Source organism: Schistocerca serialis, chromosome 8 (assembly GCF_023864345.2).
Source record: "Schistocerca serialis cubense isolate TAMUIC-IGC-003099 chromosome 8, iqSchSeri2.2, whole genome shotgun sequence".
NCBI lineage: Eukaryota > Metazoa > Arthropoda > Insecta > Orthoptera > Acrididae > Schistocerca > Schistocerca serialis.
Genome location: NC_064645.1, coordinates 323,624,415 through 323,647,388, shown reverse-complemented (window position 1 = coordinate 323,647,388; position 22,974 = coordinate 323,624,415). Strand labels below are relative to the sequence as shown.

The following is a 22,974-nucleotide window of genomic DNA, read 5'->3' as shown; positions in this document are numbered from 1 at the left end:
TTAGAAAATTTAAGAAGGGAAATGGATAGGTTAAAGTTAGATATAGTGGGAATTAGTGAAGTTCAGTGGCAGGAGGAACAAGACTTTTGGTCAGGCGAATACAGGATCATAAATACAAAATCAAATCGGGGTAATGCAGGAGTAACTTTAATAATGAATAGGAGAATAGGAGTGTGGGTAAGCTACTACAAACAGCATAGTGAACGCATTATTGTGGCCAAGATAGACACGAAGCCCATGCCTACTACAGTAGTACAAGTTTATATGCCAACTAGCTCTGCAGATGATGAAGAAATTGAAGAAATGTATGATGAAATAAAAGAAATTATTCAGATAGTGAAGGGAGATGAAAATTTAATAGTGATGGGTGACTGGAATTCTATAGTAGGAAAAGGGAGAGAAGTAAACGTAGTAGGTGAATATGGATTGGGGGGAAGGAATGAAAGAGGAAGCCGCCTTATAGAATTTTGCACAGAGCACAACTTAATCATAGCTAACACTTGATTCAAGAATCATGACAGAAGGTTGTGTACATGGAAGAACCCTGGAGATACTGACAGGTTTCAGATAGATTATATAATGGTAAGACAGAGATTTAGGAACCAGGTTTTAAATTGTAAGACATTTCCAGGGACAGATGTGGACTCTGACCACAGTCTATTGGTTATGAACTGTAGATTAAAACTGAAGAAACTACAAAAAGGTGGGAATTTAAGGAGATGGGACCTGGATAAACTGAAAGAACCAGAGGTTATACAGAGTTTCAGGGAGAGCATAAGGGAACAATTGACAGGAATGGGGGAAAGAAATGCAGTAGAAGAAGAATGCGTAGCTTTGAGGGATAAAGTATTGAAGGCAGCAGAGGATCAAGTAGATAAAAAGACAAGGGCTAGTAGAACTCCTTGGGTAACAGAAGAAATATTGAATTTAATTGATGAAAGGAGAAAATATAAAAATGCACTAAATGAAGCAGGCAAAAAGGAATACAAACGTCTCAAAAATAAGATTGACAGGAAGTGCAAAATGGCTAAGCAGGGATGGCTGGAGGACAAATGTAAGGTTGTAGAGCCTTATCTCACTAGAGTAAGATAGATACTGACTACAGGAAAATTAAAGAGACCTTTGGAGAAAAGAGAACCACTTGTATGAATATCAAGAGCTCAGATGGAAACCCAGTTCTAAGCAAAGAAGGGAAAGCAAAAAGGTGGAAGGAGTATATAGAGGGTCTATACAAGGGCGATGTACTTGAGGACAATACTATGGAAATGGAAGGGGATGTAGATGAAGATGAAATTGGAGATATGATATTGCGTGAAGAGTTTAACAGAGCACTGAAAGATCTGAGCCGAAACAAGGCCCTGGGAGTAGACAACATTCCAATAGAACTACTGACGGCCTTGGGAGAGCCAGTCCTGACGAAACTCTACCATCTGGTGAGCAAGATGTATGAGACAGGCGAAATACCCTCAGACTTCAAGAAGAATATAATAATTTCAATCCCAAAGAAAGCAGGTGTTGACAGATGTGAAAATTACCGAACAATCGGTTTAATAAGCCACAGCTGCAAAATACTAACGCGTATTCTCTACAGACGAATGGAAAAACTGGTAGAAGCTGACCACGGGGAAGATCAGTTTGGATTCTGTAGAAATATTGGAACACGTGAGGCAATACTGACCCTACGTCTTATCTTAGAAGTTAGATTACGGAAAGGCAAACCTACGTTTCTAGCATTTGTAGACTTAGAGAAAGCATTTGACAATGTTGACTGGAATACGCTCTTTCAAATTCTGAAGGTGGCAGGGGTAAAATACAGGGAGCGACAGGCTATTTACAATTTATACAGAAACCAGATGGCAGATATAAGAGTTGAGGGACATGAAAGGAAGCAGTGGTTGGGAAGGGAGTGAGACAGGGTTGTAGCCTATCCCCGAAGTTATTCAATCTTTATATTGAGCAAGCAGTGAAGGAAACAAAAGAAAAATTTGGAGTAGGTATTAAAATCCATGGAGAAGTAATAAAAACTTTGAGGTTTGCTGATGACATTGTAATTCTGTCAGAGACAGCTAAGGACTTTTAAGATCAGTTGAACGGAATAGACAGTGTCTTGAAAGGAAGTTATAAGATGAACATCAACAAAAGCAAAACGAGGAATTATGGAATGTAGTCGAATTAAATCGGGTGATGCTGAGGGAATTAGATTAGGAAATGAGACACTTAAAGTAGTAAAGGAGTTTTGCTACTTGGAGAGCAAAATAACTGATGATGGTCGAAGTAGAGACGATATAAAGTGTAGACTGGCAATGGCAAGGAAAGTGTTTCTGAAGAAGAGAAATTTGTTAACATCGAATATAGATTTAAGTGTCAGGAAGTCATTTCTGAAAGTATTTGTATGGAGTATGGCCATGTATGGAAGTGAAACATGGACAATAAATAGTTTTGACAAGAAGAGAATAGAAGCTTTCAAAATGTGGTGCTACAGAAGAATGCTGAAGATTAGAGGGTTAGATCACATAACTAATGAGGAGATATTGAATAGGATTGGGGAGAAGAGAAGTTTGTGGCACAACTTGACTAGAAGAAGGGATCGGTTGATAGGACATGTTCTGAGGCATCAAGGGATCACCAATTTAGTATTGGAGGGCAGCATGGAAGGTAAAAATCGTAGAGGGAGACCAAGAGATGAATACACTAAGCAGATTCAGAAGGATGTAGGTTGCAGTAGGTACTGGGAGATGAAGAAGCTTGCACAGGATAGAGTAGCATGGAGAGCTGCATCAAACCAGTCTCGGGACTGAGGACCACAACAACAACAACAACAACAACATGACCAGGAAATCTCCAGAATCAAAGCCTTTCTTCAAAATATTAAAGTGTACAATGCCTGCTAACTGACTTCTTTCAGCATCACTTTGACCTACACTAACAGAAGTGAAATCGTATCTGTTCCTTACATTCAGGGACAAACCTATCCCAACATGGGATTGTTACTACCACTACTCAATGAAGAGCATAAATTTCTGCAGATATATTTAATTGGAGATGAAGAAACAGAAGTTGATCAATGATGGACAAATATCAGTGGATTGAGATGAGAAGTAGCCCAAGATGTGCAGAGGATCTTACATGAATGTAATCATCTGATTCAGATATCCAAAACACCATTAGACTGGATGGTTTCTGATGACTATAAAGATATGATACATGGAGGATACGAATGTTGATTTAAATCACGTCAGATAGAAGAAGTCACGATCGTAATAGGGTACAGTGGAAACACAAGCCGTGACATAATTGTACAATAAAGAAGAGAAGGACTACAAGGCATTGCAGAGACACATCGTTGACATGATGCCCTCCAATATCTGTTAATATTTCTGTACAAGAGCATAAATATCATCTTAATGTGAAACAAATCCAACCTGAAAAACCTGAAATATGTGTAGAAACAAACAAAAAGATCACTTCCAAGGAGTTCTTTGCTTACTGCTTAATGATCAAGAGACAATGAAACATGCAATCACATTGTCAACACTTGCCGTTTATTCCAACAATTCCTGGTAGTTACATATGCAAAAATAGAACTGGAGTGGATGTTTTAAATAAGACTGAATTAAAAGAAACTATGAATGGAAGAATACATCCACCTTTTGAGATTCAATCGTAAATGATGGAAACACTGATGACATTGGAACAATGGTAATCTTACCCTCAAGATACATAGGAAGTCCAAGGCACATGCACAAATACACTCAAGATGCCATGACCTGCATAAGAAAATGTAGATGATCTGACCACTTCATAACATTCACATGCCTCATTGTGGGTGGAAATCAAAGAACAAGTAAGATACATGCAAACCCCCATACATCTACATGACACAACAGCCTCAATTTTCTGACAAAAACAAACGAGGTTTATTGACAACCACTGGGAATTAACACTACAATAAACCTCGCTCTCAGCCTCAGCTGAACACATGAGAGAATTGGGTCACTTAAAGAGAATATGAATGATGACATACACCATTGAATTCAACAACATCTTCAACAAAACACTCATTCGCCTAGAAGATAAATGTTTAGCAATAAACAGTCACACCTTAGTACAACTTGGAATGCAAGCACCATGAAAAGATGCTATCAGTGTACTAAACTACAAAATTACTAAGGAAAAATGAACTACTTCAATACATTGCTCACAACGAACCCCTCCTCAGTGACAATCAAAAGGAAATTTACAACGTTATCGTGGACTGGATTGACAACAACACTGGTGGAGTTATTTACTTGGTTGCACCAGGCTGCACTGGGAAAATGTTTCTAATAAATCTATTGCTGGCAGAAATACACTCTAATCAATACATCACATTTGTACTGGCATCATCCAGCATTGCAGCCACACTTATGGAAGGAGGACAGACTTCCCATTCCACCCTCCAGCTACTGCTGAATATAGCCAAGGAACAATTCCCTGTATGTAAAACCTCAAGAGGATCTAGATGGGGTGAACTTCTAAAGCAAGCTAAAATTGTCTTCTGGGATGAATGCACAATGGTACATAAAAAAATCACTCGAATCCATGGACAGAATATAACAAGGTTTGTGAGGAAACTCTGAAGTCATGGGAGGAGCTCTACTCACACCCCCAGGAGATTAAAAAAAAAAAAATAATAATAATAAAATCTCTGGCAACACATACAAATACAATGACTATCAAAAAATATGAGAGTTTAACCATCCAAAGATGAAACAACCACACATTTTGCTCAACAACTTTAGGGCACATATCCTACTGACTGGTCTCATTAAACTCAACAGTTCTCTCTGCAACACAGCTGTGCTGGCATAAGCACTCTGGGCAGCAAAGAGGTTGCAAGTAGATTGATAGAGGCCAAAGACAGACTTGCAAGAAACACCCTGCCAGTGCCCTCTCAGCACCAGTATTTAGATGGCCACCGCAGACCGGAGGGCCCAGTAACAATCAGTTATCGAGTGAGCCAATGAGTCGAGGCATCAGTCGCAGCCCAATGAGAGTCATAGTTGCATTTAGCTCAGCCTCTAGCTCAGAGTCAAGCAACCCATAGTGGCAAGAGTAGTGTGCACAGCGGACTTGTTCTTCAGCAGCAGTGAGGCTAATGCGGACTACTACGGAAGACTTGTACCACAGCACATGGAAGCTTAATTTAAGTAGCTCTTTTTTTATATTAATAAAGAACCCTATTAATAAATGGATGCTGTTGTGTCACAGAAAAGCGGATTCCGTCCACCAACAGCATCCACTTCTTGCTTCCCATGGTACAAGTCTACAGTGACAACGAGACGACACAAAAATAGTCACTGCTGAAAATGAACTCACTGTTCAAATTTATACTAACACTGTTCACAACTATACCACCCAGGAGTGGCTATTTGAAGGGGCAATTTTGGCAACTTAAGAAATATCGTTGATGATATCAACTTCAACATTGAAAAGAAAATTCCCGGTGAAGAGAGTCTATACAAATCAATTGACATGATGGTAAACATTGAAGAAAGTGTGAACTTCCGAACAGAATTTGTAGGCTCCTTACAAGTACCAGGACACTGCCTTCAACTTAAAACTGGATCTCCAATCACACTACTTAGAAATTTCAACTCACCACAACTATGTGATGGACTGGGAATGATCATCAAACAATTATCGAACAACATAACAGAAGCCAAAATTATGACTGGAAAGTACAAAGGACAGACACTATTTATCCCCAGAATGCCACTGATCTCTTCTGAACTGTCATTCCAGTTTAAAAGACTGCAGTTTCTAATCAAATTAGCCTGCAGTTTTACAAGTAACAAAGTGTAAGGACAGACTTTAAATTATTGCAGCATCAACCTCAAAGACTCCTGCCTCTCTCACAATCAACTAAACATATCTTGCTCTCAAGGAGGAAATTTGAAAAATTTGTGCATATGCACCTCAGATAGCAAAATGTTGTTTATAAACAAATATTTTAAATAGTTAGAATATGTTATCGAACTGCAACTAGTACCCTGTAACTTTAACTTGAGATGGTATCTGTGTGGGAATATTCTAAGTTCATAACGTAACAACACAAAATCCTCACCATACATTGTTAGTTGGTTCCATTCTTGAAAGTAGAGGGATTGTCTACTAGTCACAACTGGAATAACAGTTGGTGGGGAACAACTAATGAAGGTGGAGAGTTCCAAGTATCTGGGAAGTTTAATAAAGGGGAATGGAAGAAAAAGAGAAATAAATGAGTGGGGGAGACAATCAGAAACATTCCAGAACGGTGTTAGAAGTCTGATGTGGAGTAAGGATATTCCTCAAACAGCAAAAGTGTTGGATATCAGGCATACTGCATTCCAATCATGACATATGCATTGGAGACCTAGATAATGAAAGGAAGAGAAAGAAGCAAAATACAAGCTAGTCAGATGAAATACATGAGTTATAGTGTTGGAGTGATAAAGGCAGATAGCTTAAGAAATGAGGGGATCAGAGAATTAGCGAATCAGGAAAGTGGCAGGATAGTATAAGACAGTGCTTGATTTGTTAAAAACGAGGTTCTGGTACTGTGACCTCAAAGTGGGCAACGGTGTGTGTTTTTGAAATTTAGATTACTTAAAACATTATTTTAATGCTTGTCTGTGCATTTTGAAATACAACAAACACTGTCTGATTTTCTGCATTGGTACAACTGCCACTAAGTTACCAATTAGAATGAATGGGCATAGATAGAGCATGCTCTACAACTTGAGAGTTGTGACCTCTGTGCTTGTTTCACAACATATGCCATTTGGATTCTCCCCCCTGACACCAGATTCTCAGAACTATGAAGGGGGGAACTGGCATTACAAAATGTCCTTAATTTATTTTAATTTCTGTGGACTCAGCATTTATTTACAGTAAGTGTTCCTTTCTTTGCTCATTTTTAGTTTTCAACATCCTTTATCTTCCGACCTGTCTATTTTTCCTCACCCCCCCCCCCCCCCCCCCCAACTCACCTGTTTACTATGAATAATGCCCTTAGCTGTGTGCTATTGTTAACTCTTGCATGATATTTTGTCAGTAGCCTCTGTCTTGCTTATTACTCTATCTTCCTTCTTTAAGCTCTCAGGTTTTGAAATCTCATCCAGTGCAGTCACCTAAAAGCAATCTTTCCTTCTCATCCTGTCTGGTAAGACTCCCTGACCCAATGTTCTGGGCAAATTTTCCACAACTCTTCCTATTTCCTAAATGTCTCCAGTACTTTTACTTCATCCTTCTTCATTCCCCTTCAATACTTCTGCCAGGAGATGGTGCTACTGGCTCCAAAAATTTGCACATTTTTCTATCTATCCAGTTATATATTCAAAAATTATTTTGTGAAGTCATTATTCTGGTTGCTATTTTAGGATTTTCACTATTTCATGGATGTAGCAGGAAGATCACCATATCAGTATGCCACAGGAGATGTCTGATGGGAAAAGACTGACCTATGCTGTCTTGAAAGACTCATTAGTCACTGCATCTGTCAGTTTTCACATAACATTGTAGGGAAGCAGCCTACTCACGCTGTAGTAAATTCACATCAGTTTCCATTGCGTGCCAGCCAGTCTGCTGTAACTAGCTCTGACGTCATAAATGTTGCGCAATACCTTAAAAATCAAGCAAATGACCTAAAACTTTTCTAGCATGTCAGGAATAATACTAAACTAATGTGTGTTAAATATCAGTTAGATAACTTCAGCCATTTTCGAAATTTGGACGTTTTTCTAAAAAAATCATTGGCGCAACAGAAAAGAGCTAGAGACTTCAAAATTTATATTTAGATTCATCTTTCATAATGATTTAATAAAAACAGTACTTTGGATTTCACAAATTAAGATTTTAGTGGAAATTCATGATTTTCTGGTTTTCATCTCAAAACTGAAGGAAGCAAGATAGATTAAGTAGGCTAATAAATAAGGCTAGGATGTTTAGATTTAAATAGGTTGGAGGTCCGCTATGACTATGAAGATGTGTAAAGTTTCTTTTTAATACCTATAAAATTATAGCGATAGCGGATCTCAAAAGGGCCAGTTCAGAGCTCATCTACTGCGTGCAGTGTAATTAAATTAATTCTCTCGCCCAAAATATTTAACTTAGCCACGTCAAAATTTTATTATCAATACTTCCCTGCGTGCTGAATGCACGTTTAAATTAAGAGCTTCATCGGCTATCAGCAAAAGAAGCTATAATTTATTATGTAACTTGAAGTGGTGCGTTACTAGCCCAGCGGCTAGTTGGGAGAGCCGATTTCATCTGGCGTTCCCTTCGCCGTCCGCACCGCGGCTTTATATATAAGAACGCTGCGCGAGGAGGTAGGCCCCAGTTCTCTCCAGACGCTGAATGACACGCCATCTGTGTCGGGAGTCGCGTCGCATCGGTATCACTGCTACAAACAGCCTCGGGTGCCGTATTAAGTTACTAGAGATACACGGAACCATGAAAACATTTCAAGTGAAGTGTTAATTCTGGGATGATTTTCATTATCTAGCTTCAGTTTGCGTATTGTCGTATTTTCACGTGCCATCGCGGGACAGACATTCTACCAATTATTTAGCGTGGCGTTTGATGAAATACTCTCATCAAATTATGGCGAGCATTCTTTTTAACATTTAATTCGGACATTTATAGTTGCATCAGCGCATTAGGCTCTGAACTGCTCTGTTAGTTAGGTTGTAGGGATACTTCTGTTTTTTATCAGTGAATTTCAGAATATACTCAACTATTTTGGAAAACCGTTTTTGATTAGAAATCCCGGACAATCTCCTAATTCCTCAGAGCTATAAGCTGCAGCTATAATGGTATTCTCAAATGAAGTGGGCACTAGTATCTCTAATTACTGGCTCCACGTTTTGTTAAATCACTTTCTGGGTGCTAAAAAGTAAATAGAGAGCCAGTGTTGAGAACGGCGAAAGACAGCATTAACAACATTCTAAAAGCCAGAAACTGATTCAACATGCAAGCATTTATACAGCAATTCATTTTGTTTTTACAAACTTAACCGCCGCCCCACAACATGCTTAAGGTATTCGCTTGCAGGCACAGCAAATATTTTTACTCCAGTTTAATTTGGTATCTACTTACAATTTTTTCCGAAGTTGTTAATGCAGTTCTGTGTTGGCTTGGTGTGTCTTAATCAGTGTCATGCCACCTGTAAAGCACATTATTGAATGAGCTCCTAGATCATTAATTGCAACAAAGGAAAATAATGGATTGAGGACTGAGCCCTGTGGCTCACCAGTCCAAATTACCTTCAGTGGAGAACATCTAATTTTAACAGGGACAAACTGCCTCTTTTTTTCTAATTGGATTCGATCACATCTAAAGAGAAGTTCTGAGTGTAGTAAAATTACAATTTTGCAAGTAAGATGGGGTATACAGTCAAAAACTTTCTGAGGTCACAAAATGCAACAGATACCAAATTTTTATTTTCATGTGCAGTTAGCATTTGGTTTTTAACTTTAACTTGGAGATCATGCTTTTTGAAATAGTTTTTTTTTGCTGATTGTTCATAAGAGACTAAAAGACATGGAGAAAGAACTGTAGGAACTGACCGGTAGTTGTGGGGCAGATGCTTAAATCCCTTTTTTGAAGATTGGTGTGACTTCTAGAGTCATTAAAAGACAGTCAAGGGGAAATAGCACATAAGCACCCAGGTCATGCAATACTAGTTGGAGGTGACTTGAACCTACCAAGTGTAGACATGGATGTCTATGAATTCATTGCAGGGGGTACAGACAGAAAGTCATGCAAAATACTTTTGAACATGTTTTCTGAAAACTGTCTTGAGCAGCTAGCTCAGCAGCACACATGCAATGGAAATATCATAGACCTTTTAGCTACAAATAGGCTGGACCTTACTGACAATGTCAGTATAGAAGTGGGGATTACTGATCATGATGTCATTATAGCAACAATGACCAGGAAAGTTAATACAGCCGTGAAGAAGACTAGGAGAGTGTTTCTATTAGACAGAGCAAATAAGCAGTTATTAGCATCTCACTTAGACAGTGAATTGGCATCACTTAGTTTCAGTAAGATGGATGTAGAGGAATTATGGGCAAACTTAAGCAGATTGTAAGTTGTGGTCTGGAAGGTTATGTGCCTAGTAAGCGGATAAAGGATGGAATAGTCACACCAATGTTTAATAACGTAATTCAGAGGACACTGAGGAAGCAGAGGCTGTTGCACTTTCGGTTCAAAAGGGAACACACGAATGATGACATACAAAGGTTAGTAGAAATTCGGGCGTCTGTGAAAAGATTTATGTGTGAATCATACAACTACCACTGTCATACCCTAGTAAAAGACCTGGCATAGAACCCGAGGAAATTCTGACCTTATGTTAAACCACTAAGTGGGTGTAAGACTTCCATTCAGTCCCTTGTTGACCAAAGTGATGTGGCAGTTGAAGATAGCAAAATGATAGCTGAAGTTTTAAATTTCACATTCCAGAAATTGTTCTCACTGGAAAATTGTACAAACATACCATCATTTGACCATTGGACAGACTCCCATACGGACAACATAGTAATAAGAATTGCTGGCATAGAGAACCAATGAAAGTAAATAAACCACCGGGTTTGATTGGAATCCGAGTTCGATTTTACAAGGAGTAACCTACAGCATTGGCTCCTTACCTAGCTTGCATTTGTCATGAATCTCTCATTCAGCACAAAGTCCCAAGTGACTGGAAAAAGACACAGGTGGCTCCAGTACATAAGAAGGGCGAAAGAATGGCTCTGCAAAATTACAGACCAATACCCCTGACTTTAATTTGTTGTGGAATCCTTGAACATATTTTCAGTTCAAATATAATAAACATTCTTGAGACAGAAGTTTATGTATGTGAATCAGCATGGTTTTAGAAAGCATTGTTCATGCATAACTCAAATTGTCCTTTTCTCACATGATATGCTGAGAACTATTGATGAAGGGCAACAGGTAGATTGCATATTTTTAGATTTATAGAAAGCATTTGGTATTGTGACCCTACTGCAGGCTGTTAATGAAGTTACAAGCATATATAATAAGTTCACAGATATGTCAGTGGCTTGATGCTTCTTAAATAATATAACCCAGTTTGTTGTCCTTCATGGTGAGTGCTCATCACTGAGACAAGATATCATCAGGAGTGCCCCAGTGAAGTGTGTTCTCTCAGGGACTGTGTTCTCTATGTACATAAGTGATTTGGTGGACAGTTTGGGCAGCAATCTGCAGTTGTTTGCTGATGTTGCCATGGTGTACAGTAAGGTGTCAAAGTAGAGTGACTCTAGGAAGATACAAGATGACTTAGACAAAATTTCCAGTTGGTGTGATTAATGGCAGCTAACCCTAAATGTGGAAAAGTGTAAGTTAATGCTGGTGAGTAGGAAGATCAAACCTGTAATGTTCGGATACAGTATTGCTTGACACAGTCAAGTTGTTCAAATATCTGGGCATAACGATGCAAAATGATATGAGATGGAACGAGCATGAGAGAACTGTGGCAGGAAAGATGAATGGTTGACTGCAGTTTGTTGTTGTTGTGGTCCTCAGTCCTGAGACTGGTTTGATGCAGCTCTCCATGCTACTCTATCCTGTGCAAGCTTCTTCATCTCCCAGTACCTACTGCAATCTACATCCTTCTGAATCTGCTTAGTGTATTCATCTCTTGGTCTCCCTCTACAATTTTTACCCTCCATGCTGCCCTCCAATGCTAAATTTGTGATCCCTTGATGCCTCAAAACATGTCCAACCAACCGATCCCTTCTTCTAGTCAAGTTGTGCCACAAACTTCTCTTCTCCCCAATCCTGTTCACTACCTCCTCATTAGTTACGTGATCTACCCACCTTATCTTCAGCATTCTTCTGTAGCACCACATTTTGAAAGCTTCTATTCTCTTCTTGTCCAAACTAGTTATCGTCCATTTTTCACTTCCATACATGGCTACACTCCATACAAATACTTTCAGAAACGACTTCCTGATACTTAAATCTATACTCGATGTTAACAAATTTCTCTTCTTCAGAAACGATTTCCTTGCCATTGCCAGTCTACATTTTATATCCTCTCTACTTCGACCATCATCAATTATTTTACTCCCTAAATAGCAAAACTCCTTTACTACTTTAAGTGTCTCATTTCCTAATCTAATTCCCTCAGCATCACCCGATTTAATTTGACTACATTCCATTATCCTCGTTTTGCTTTTGTTGATGTTCATCTTATATCCTCCTTTCAAGACACTGTCCATTCCATTCAACTGCTCTTCCAAGTCCTTTGCTGTCTCTGACAGAATTACAATGTCATCAGCGAACCTCAAAGTTTTTATTACTTCTCCATGAATTTTAATACCTACTCCGAATTTTTCTTTTGTTTCCTTTACTGCTTGCTCAATATACAGATTGAATAACATCGAGGAGAGGCTACAACCCTGTCTCACTCCTTTCCCAACCACTGCTTCCCTTTCGTACCCCTCGACTCTTATAACTGCCAGCTGATTTCAGTACAAATTGTAAATAGCCTTTCGCTCCCTGTATTTTATACCTGCCACCTTCAGAATTTGAAAGAGAGTATTCCAGTTAACATTGTCAAAAGCTTTCTCTAAGTCTACAAATGCTAGAAACGTAGGTTTGCCTTTTCTTAATCTTTTTTCTAAGATAAGTCGTAGGGTCAGTATTGCCTCACGTGTTCCAACATTTCTACAGAATCCAAACTGATCTTCCCCGAGGTCCGCTTCTACCAGTTTTTCCATTCGTCTGTAAAGAATTCGCGTTAGTATTTTGCAGCTGTGACTTATTAAACTGATAGTTCGGTAATTTTCACATCTGTCAACACCTGCTTTCTTTGGGATTGGAATTATTACATTCTTCTTGAAGTCTGAGGGTATTTCGCCTGTCTCATTCATCTTGCTCACCAGATGGTAGAGTTTTGTCATGACTGGCTCTCCCAAGGCCATCAGTAGTTCTAATGGAATGTTGTCTACTCCCGGGGCCTTGTTTCGACTCAGGTCTTTCAGTGCTCTGTCAAACTCTTCACGCAGTATCTTATCTCCCATTTTGTCGTCATCTACATCCTCTTCCATTTCCATAATATTGTCCTCAAGTACATCGCCCTTGTATAAACCCTCTATATACTCCTTCCACCTTTCTGCCTTCCCTTCTTTGCTTATAACTGGGTTGCCATCTGTGCTCTTGATATTCATACAAGTGGTTCTCTTCTCTCCAAAGGTCTCTTTAATTTTCCTGTAGGCAGTATCTATCTTACCCCTAGTGAGACAAGCCTCTACATCCTTACATTTGTCCTCTAGCCATCCCTGCTTAGCCATTTTGCACTTCCTGTCGATCTTATTTTTGAGACGTTTGTATTCCTTTTTGCCTGCTTCATTTACTGCATTTTTATATTTTCTCCTTTCATCAATTAAATTCAATATTTCTTCTGTTACCCAAGGACTTCTATTAGCACTCACCTTTTTACCTACTTGATCGTCTGCTGCCTTCACCACTTCATCTCTCAGAGCTACCCATTCTTCTTCTACTGTATTTCTTTCCCCCATTCCTGTGAATTGTTCCCTTATGCTCTAGCTAAAACTCTCTACAACCTCTGGTTCTTTCAGTTTATCCAGGTCCCATCTCCTTAGATTCCCACTTTTTTGCAGTTTCTTGAGTTTCAATCTGCAGTTCATAACCAATAGATTGTGGTCAGAATCCACATCTGCCCCTGGAAATGTGTTACAATTTAAAACCTGGTTCCTAAATCTCTGTCTTACCATTATATAATCTATCTGATACCTTTTAGTATCTCCACGATTCTTCCAGGTATACAACCTTCTTTTATGATTCTTGAACCAAGTGTTAGCTATGATTAAGTTGTGCTCTGTGCAAAATTCTATAAGGCGGCTTCCTCTTTCATTCCTTCCCCCCAATCCATATTCACCTACTATGTTTCCTTCTCTCCCTTTTCCTACTGACGAATTCCAGTCACCCATGACTATTAAATTTTCGTCTCCCTTCACTACGTGAATAATTTCTTTTGACTTGTCATACATTTCATCAATTTCTTCATCATCTGCAGAGCTAATTGGCATATAAACTTGTACTACTGTAGTAGGCATGGGCTTCGTGTCTATCTTGGCCACAATAATGCGTTCACTATGCTGTTTGTAGTAGCTAACCCTCACTCCAATTTTGTTATTCATTATTAAATCTACTCCTGCTTTACCCCTATTTGATTTTGTATTTATAACCCTGTACTCACCTGACCAAAAGTCTTGTTCCTCCTGCCACTGAACTTCACTAATTCCCACTATATCTAACTTTAACCTATCCATTTCCCTTTTTAAATTTTCTAACCTACCTTCCCGATTAAGGGATCTGACATTCCACGCTCCGATCCGTAGAACGCCAGTTTTCTTTCTCCTGATAACGACGTCCTCTTGAGTAGTCCCCGCCCGGAGATCCAAATGGGGGACTATTTTACCTCCGGAATATTTTACCCAAGAGGACGCCATCATCATTTAATCATACAGTAAAGCTGCATGTCCTCAGGAAAAATTACGGCAGTAGTTTCCCCTTGCTTTCAGCCGTTCGCAGTACCAGCACAGCAAGGCCATTTTGGTTAATGTTACAAGGCCAGATCAGTCAATCATCCAGACTGTTGCCCCTGCAACTACTGGAAAGGCTGCTGGCTCTCTTCAGGAACCACCCATTTGTCTGGCCTCTCAACAGATACTCCTCCGTTGTGGTTGCACCTACGGTACGGCCATCTGTATCGCTGAGGCACGCAAGCCTCCCCACCAACGGCAAGGTCCATGGTTCATGGTTCTGCAGTTTATTGGGAGAATTTTAGGAATGAGTGGTACACCTGTAAAGGAAACCGCATGTAGGATGCCAGTGAGACCTATTCTTGAGTACTGCTCAAGTGTTTGGAACGCATGCCAGGTCGGACTGTAGGAAGACATCGAAGTGATTCAGAGGCAGGCTGCTAGATTTGTTACCGGCAAGTTTGAACAACATGTAAGTGTTAGAGAGATGCTTCAGGAACTCAAATGCGAATCCCTGAATGGAAGGTGATTTTTTTTTTTTTTTTTTTTTTTTTTTTTTTTTTTTTTTTTTTTTTTTTTTTCCCGAGAAACACTGTTGAGTAAATTTGGGGTACCGACATTTGAAGCTGACTGTTGAACGATTGTACTGCCACTAACATATATTGTGCTTAAGGACCATGAAGATAAGAATGAGGAATTAGGGCTCATACGGAGGCATATAGATAGTCGTTTTTTCATCATTCTATTTATGAGTGGAACAGGAAAGGAAATGACTAGTAGTGCTACAGGTTACCCTCTGTCATGCACCATATGGTGGCTTGCTGAGTACTGATGTAGATGTAGATGTAGACTTTAGCAGTTTTGAGTGCAGCAGAGAAAACTGCAGATTGTAAATATTTATTTAAAAAAGGTAATATAGATAAGATGATGTTTCTTTAATTACATAGTTTGAGTACCAATAACAGTCCATATTTCTAAGGTTTGGTATATAGCAGTTATTCTGATTTAGTTGCCACATTTGACAGCCCTTGGAAGTGCCTGCAATTGGAACAAACTGGTATAATATCTTTTACTGTCAAGCTTTATCTTATCTTGCCAGTGAGGTGCAAAATGACGAAAGGTACACTGGTGACGTATTGTTTGATGTTGCTCTCCTTGCAGATTGACATATCTGTTGATCACTTTACCCACTGATCCTGATCACATTTCTGTAGTTGGCCGTGTTCATTGGATAGGTTTTTAGCATCGGATATAATTATTTCTTGTTGTACTAATGTTCTCCGTATTCTACAGCTATACCAGGAGATACACCTAAGCACAAGGAAATAAAAGTTGTTTGGGTTGTTTCTGTGCATAAATTGAGAATAGGATATGTAGCACTTTTCCAGCAGATGGGAACATTGAGGACGGGCAGAGTACCAAATTTCTCTACCTCAATGAACAACTGTTTAGATGCACGAAGATTCTCCCAGTAGTCCTCATCTATGGGACTAAACAGCAAACATAACATTTACGTAGTAGTGAAGGCGCATGGAATTTGTGTTGAAAGGAATTACTGTAAACATACTCTGATCCACAGTACAGGAGGATGACATGGTTGTATTATTTGAAGAAGGTCTAAAACATGTGAAACAATAGAAAGCGTAGTTTTATTCTACTCTATGTCTGTTGGGTAGGTGTCAGATGGTAGTACGGTATAGCAAATTGAAAAATGTAATACTACTTATGGACATGAGATAAACAAACTGAACAATTTGGTGCTGGTTATTACAATATTTCGTGAATCCATGTCTGAAGTGTGATCTTCAAAACTATGTAGAGTTCTCAGATGTCCACCTGGATGCTATTGTAATTCCTCCATGACAGTTCAATAAACAGACTCATTGCAATGTTCTGGTGTTTCCTGATGACTGGTGCTTGGCTCTTGTTGGTGTCATATGCATGTCGGCTGTTACCCCATCCAGCACTTTGCTCCTATTGCTGTCTGTGGAGCCCCCCACCATGGATGATGATAGTGGTGGAGAGAGTGGTGCCTGGCTCCAAACTATGGCCTCCAGTGTACGCATTAATGCTGTTGAGTGCAGACTTAACTGAATGGTTTTTTTTTTTTTTTTTTTTTCAGTGCAGGGCTCCATGCCTGACCCAGTTGTAGGCTGCTATCTCTGTTGGTTAGATCATCTGAAACCCTAATTTCAGTGACCTCTAATCAAGCAATCCCAGAAGCAGGAAGATTGCTCAAGTATTTTTGTGTTGTCATTATCTATGTATGGCTGGTTTTTATACTGTGATTAGCCATGGCTGGTTTGATGGTGGAGTTATGATGAGACCTGGGCAGACACCCAAGAATTCTACAAGGTAGAAATATGCTGGGGAAACATCAGACCCATATCTGTCTGTCATCTGGAGCTGAAGAAAAACACCATCTATCTCGCCTTAAGGTTGACCTTAAAGTTAGGACACTGCAGCCATCCTTCTTTCCTTCTGTTTTGTATTCACATTCTTCTCTCTCAGTCTCTCTATCATTGTCTATAATCTTGTTATTTTATTTTATTTTTATTTCTTCCCTCACAGCTCATTCCATGTGTCCCTCTACTTCTCTAATACTTTCAATTCTTTGTTTTCTTTTTCAATTTTCTCCATCCAGTTTCTTGGTTTTAAGTTCCCATTGTAGAGCTGTTGCTGATCATTTGCTCACTGTTAGTCATACCACAGGAGGTGAATCCTAGTCATTACTCAATTTTTGCTGAAAATTACATTACTCAGGCTATGTTAATTATTGTTGTTATTTATGCCCACATTTATTTAATTTTTTTTTGTGATCATGTTTTAGAATTAACACAGTTTCTCATAGTTTGCTGTGATATCCCTCCAAGGTACAAAAGGAGTGAAACTGCTTCAATTGCTAATTTACTATCTGTTGCGCTATTGTAGTTCATGAATTCTGCGATGTCAAGTTGTATGGTAATGCTGTGAGAAGTTTCGTAAAAATGAGTCAGATCAGTAGCAAAGAAGGAATAGTTTACTACAGACATGTTCTTGCAATTTATTGGAAGGGAGCAAAAATGGTGGAAGTTCCTGCACAACCCAGTGTAAAGGAATGTACAAAAATGTTGTGGAAACAATCTTTTTTGTACACCAGAAAATGTCACATTGACTTCTTATATGAAAGAAATTAGGCTGATTTCTCAGATTTGTGTACTGACAAACTATGTTCAGTTAGCAGTGGTCATATCCAAAATAGGACCCATTTGAAGCCACACATATGTAATTCATTTTGTACCTGCTCAAAATATTTTTGAAAATAATTTTCCATACTGCCGCAGAGAAACTAAACCCTGTTTGCCTTCTGCTTAAGCTTGAGAACAAATCTCTAATAAACTACTGATCTGCTATCACTGATTTTGATGTACATATCATATCATAAGAACACAGTTTAAGATAGTTTCTTGCTTTTTAAAAAATCTAGTATACCCCAAACTTACACCTAGTATTAGTTTATGGTCATATCTTATAAATTATTCCATTTATTCTTCAAAGTGAAGTTACTCCTTTTTGCAGTAAACAAATAAAGAAGACCGCTTCAAATGCATTTGGGTTCATATTGTAAGGATGTGATTCTGATGTTTTTATGATTATAATTGAATGTGTATAAATTATGAAGCCTGTTAAGAAATATATTGTGACCAGTTTATTCTAAATTTTTATGATGGTATTAATCTGTTCTGAAAATTTGTGAGGTAAATTTTGTAACTGGTTCTTCATAGCATTTATTTGACTGTACTTCTTTATGAGAATATGTAAATCAGCTGCTAGTATAATTGAATTGTTGCAATTTTCTTTTAGCCAAAAGACATAGTGGAAGACATAATTGGTGAAGAATGCTCTAGTCTTGAAGAAACGAAACTTCAAGCCGAGTATGACAGAAAAATGGAAGTTGCAAATCAAAGAAAACAAGGAGTTTTGGATTTACTCAAAAGTTACCAACAAACATTTGAGTCACTACTGAAGAGGTTATAATTTCTGATATTTTCTTCTTATCGTATTATTAATCTTTATTTGCCTAAGAAGTATCTACTGATTTGCACTGGTGTGCTATGTATCACTATTTATGAAAAACTGAACAAAATCTTGGATTAACTGTTTCAGTTTGTGTATTTCATTCTGCTGCATTCATTCAGGTCAAACAAATGATTAAAAGATATGAATATAATAGAGGGAAACATTCCACGTGGGAAAAATATATCTAAAAATAAAGATGGTTATAATAGAGGGAAACATTCCACGTAGGAATAATATATCTAAAAACAAAGATGATGTGACTTACCAAATGAAAGTGCTGGCAGGTCGACAGACACACAAACAAAGACAAACATACACACAAAATTCAAGCTTTCGCAACAAACTGTTGCCTCATCAGGAAAGAGGGAAGGAGAGGGAAAGACGAAAGGATGTGGGTTTTAAGGGAGAGGGTAAGGAGTCATTCCAATCCTGGGAGCGGAAATACTTACCTTAGGGGGGAAAAAAGGACAGGTATACACTCGCACACACTCACACACACATATCCATCCGCACATACACAGACACAAGCAGACACAGCTTGTGTCTGTGTATATGCGGATGGATATGTGTGTGTGTGCGAGTGTATACCTGTCCTTTTTTCCCCCTAAGGTAAGTATTTCCGCTCCCGGGATTGGAATGACTTCTTACCCTCTCCCTTAAAACCCACATCCTTTCTTCTTTCCCTCTCCTTCCCTCTTTCCCGATGAAGCAACCGTTGGTTGCGAAAGCTTGAATTTTGTGTGTATGTTTGTGTTTGTTTGTGTATCTATCAACATGCCAGCACTTTCGTTTGGTAAGTCACATCATCTTTATTTTTAGATAAATGATTAAAAGAGAAATATATAATAGATACAGTGCTAATTGGAGCAGTTCTTTGTACATGATTTCATAATGACACCTTGTTTTGCAGCCCATTCTGCAATGTTTCCACTTATTTTCCTTTTTTGTAACTTTAGCCACAAAATATCACATCTGACATCCAATAGACACACAAAACATATTATTAATACATTATTAATAATTATGTATTATTGTATGTATGTATGTATTATTGTATGTATTGTATTATTAATACAAGCAACATAACTGTAGGACCTGTGACTGCCAAACCGTAGAGTAATACCAGATGGACCAAAGGAATGCCCAGAGTCCATCAGCATCATAGAAACACAGACTCCAATTTTTATTTGTTTATTTATTTATTTTTTTGCTTGTCCGTCTCGTGACTGGTTTGATCTCAAAGTTTCAGCTGCACCTTATGTCCTGAATTATTTGCTGTGTCCTATCATCTCGTCCGTTCTTCTTGTCAGTGTTTCCCACATATTCCTTTCCTCTCCAATACTGTGAAGAACCTCCTTATTCCTTACATTATGAGTCCACCTAATTTTCAACATTTGTCTGTAGCACCACATCTCAAATACTTCGATTCTCTTCTGTTCTGGATTTCCCATAGTCCATGTTTCACTACCTTAGAATGCTGTGCTCCAAGCGTACATTCTCAGAAATTTCTTCCTCAAATTAAGGCCTATGTTTGATACTAGTAGACTTCTCTTGGCCAGGAATGCCCCTTTTGCCAGTGCTAGACTACTTTTGATGTCTTCCTTGCTCTGTCAGTCATGATAAGTTTCTCACAGTTTTCATTTCTGCTGTTTCTCATGACTTTTGTCTTTTTTCACTTTTCTCTCAGTCCATAGTCTGTGCTCATTACACTGCTCATTCCATTCAGCAGATCATGTAATTCTTCTTCATATTCACAGAGGATAGCAATGTCAGCAGTGAATTGTATCATCAGTATCCTTTCACCTTGAATTTTAATTCCACTCCTGAATCTTTCTTCTATTTCCATCATTGCTTCTTTGATGTATAAGTTGAACAGAAGAGGAGAGACTACAGCACTGTCTTACACCTTTTTAATCCAAATCCTTCATTTGTGGTCTTCCACTCTTATTATTCCCTCTTGACTCTTGTTCATATTGTGTGTTATCTGTCTCTCCCTATATTTTAACTGTATTTTTCTCAGAATTTTGAATGTCTTGCCCCATTTGACTCCAGTCTTATACAAGTTCAATGCTAAATAGAAATTTATTTAATCTGCACTTGTGTCTTCATTGCATAATGATTTATTGGTGGAGTATTCGAGTGTAGTGCACCAACAGTATTGTTTTGCAGCACATGTCAAGTTTTGATGTACAGGATTATAGCATTCCTGCCCTTGAGAAAGGGCACTCATCTGATTTAGGCTTTGAGGCGGATGGTGACACAGCCATGGTCTTTGCAGTGAGTGCTGCAGGTGATGATAATGGTAGAAGCAGATTCTGGTACAAAGTTGTCAAGTAGGACAGAAGTAACATGGCCACAGACATATGCGGTGATCCCCCATCCCCCGTGGAGTACCCCAAGAGAGGATGAGTAATAAGGTATTGGTAGCATCTTCACATCTGTGTCCTCAACATGGTGGAACTGCACTAACCATTTGAGTGGTGGTGCTGATGACATTGGTGGTAAGGGACCTGGTGGCACTGGCCCAGGTGGTGGCGGAAGCACAGGTGACAGGAAATCATCACAGGAAGGGCCAGTATCATGTGTCAGGGCACCGGGCCCCCTGAGCAGAGGCAGGAAGCACAGACGTCCACAAGGAGGGTGGGTCTGCCCTCAAAGCAGGGATGCCCCATGAGGCAGAGACAGGTGCTGATGGAGGATAGAGCTGTTCTGCCTCACCATTAGATTGGGGGTGAAAAGAAGGAGCAGTCACATAGGAAATGCCTCAGTTGGTGCAGAAATCACAAAGGTCTGTGAGACAAACTGTGGACCATTATTCGTCACAAGAGTATATAGGCAATGCTCCAGCAGAAAGTTTTTGAGAGGCCCTGAACCACAGGCATGGCTGACATGGAAGTACAGTGGAAACTGTATGGAAATTTCAAGAAAGCATCAACAACCAATAACCTGTAAGAATTTTGAAAGGGGGTCCCAAAATCAACATGGATGCTCTCCTACAGACACTGCAGAGCATTGCCTGTGATGCTAACTGTTGTGTAGCATACTGAGAGCAGATAGCGACAAGATAAACAATGTCACGATCAATGCTGGGTCAAAACACATGTCAACAGGTCATTGTCTTGATATGAGAGACTCCCCAGTGTTCCAGGTGTAGGAGCTGAAGCACATCCTGCCATAGTGCGGACGAGATCAAAACCCTGGGCTACAGCCCATCCATTGCTAAGGCAGTGATGAAGGGCATAATAGTTACTTAAAAGATCAGAAGCCCTGCCCAGAGGCCTGTCTGGTGAACCATGCTGAATGACGTGAATAACTTGATGCAAAATTTGATCAGCACCAACAGTAACTGTGATCCAGGAGTGCATATGAGGAAATCCTTCGACTAGCCCCTGAATATCTAAGTGAAAACAAAGGAGCTCATCCTGATCGAAAGTAGGATATGGACCCATCGGATGTGGGGATAGTGTTTCAGCATTGGCAGTTGCCCAAATATGTATTTGATATTTGTAGCAAGACAGAAACAAGGTCCAATGCTAGAGGCGATGTGCTGCTTTGTTGAGCAGCAAAGCAGATTGATTAAACAACAAAACCAAGGGTTTCTGCTCTGTGTTGAGGTGGAAATTAGATCCATACAATAATACACAAAACTTTTTGAGGGCATAGGCAATGGCCAGTGCTACCTTGGGAGTAGTGCTGTTGAGTGAAGTTGATCATTTTTGACATGTAAGCTACTGGAATTCAGAACCATCCTCATAGCAATTTGCAAGAATGGTCCCAAAGCATCTGTAGTCAAGAACATAGGGTTGCTAGGATGGAAAGTATCAAACAAGGAGCAGAATGTAATGTAGATTTCGAAAGCATAAATTGCTGCTTATAGGTCAGTGTTTACCAAAAGGGAACGTCATGTGGAGCAATTCATGGAGAGAATGGCTAATGTGGCTGCATCTGGAATTAATTTGTGAAAATAGGCAATGTTCCCTAAAAGCACGTGGAGTTCTTTGACATTGGAAGGGTGAGGCAGACCCACAACAGTGGTGACATGATGATGTAAAGGCTTTACACCATCGGGAGGAACCTCAAACCCCAAGTACATGAAAAAAGTGGGATTTGGCCAAGTTGCAATTGAATCCTGCAGCATGTAAGACTATGAACAAGGAATGTAAGATGCGTAAATGCTGTTCTGGGAATGCACCTGTCATGATGTCATTGAGATAGTTGATGCATCCTGGAACTGACATTGTCAGTTGTTCCAGAAAATGCTGAAACATCATTGTGGCGCTAGCCACACCAAATGGTGAGGTGTTGATGTTGGTAGAACCCAAAGGGCATGTCAGTGACGGGGAATCTTTTCTGATCC

At 39.2% G+C, this 22,974-nt stretch overlaps 1 protein-coding gene across 1 annotated transcript in view; it reads left to right on the top strand.

Annotated features, from left to right (window-relative positions):
- LOC126416999 (cilia- and flagella-associated protein 44-like) overlaps positions 1 to 22,974 on the top strand; it is a 582,681-nt gene that overhangs the window by 266,571 nt on the left and 293,136 nt on the right. Inside the window, exon 14 of the mRNA XM_050084886.1 lies at positions 18,402 to 18,568. Coding sequence (XP_049940843.1) covers positions 18,402 to 18,568 — 167 coding nt within the window. The remainder of the gene's footprint in view (positions 1 to 18,401; positions 18,569 to 22,974) is intronic.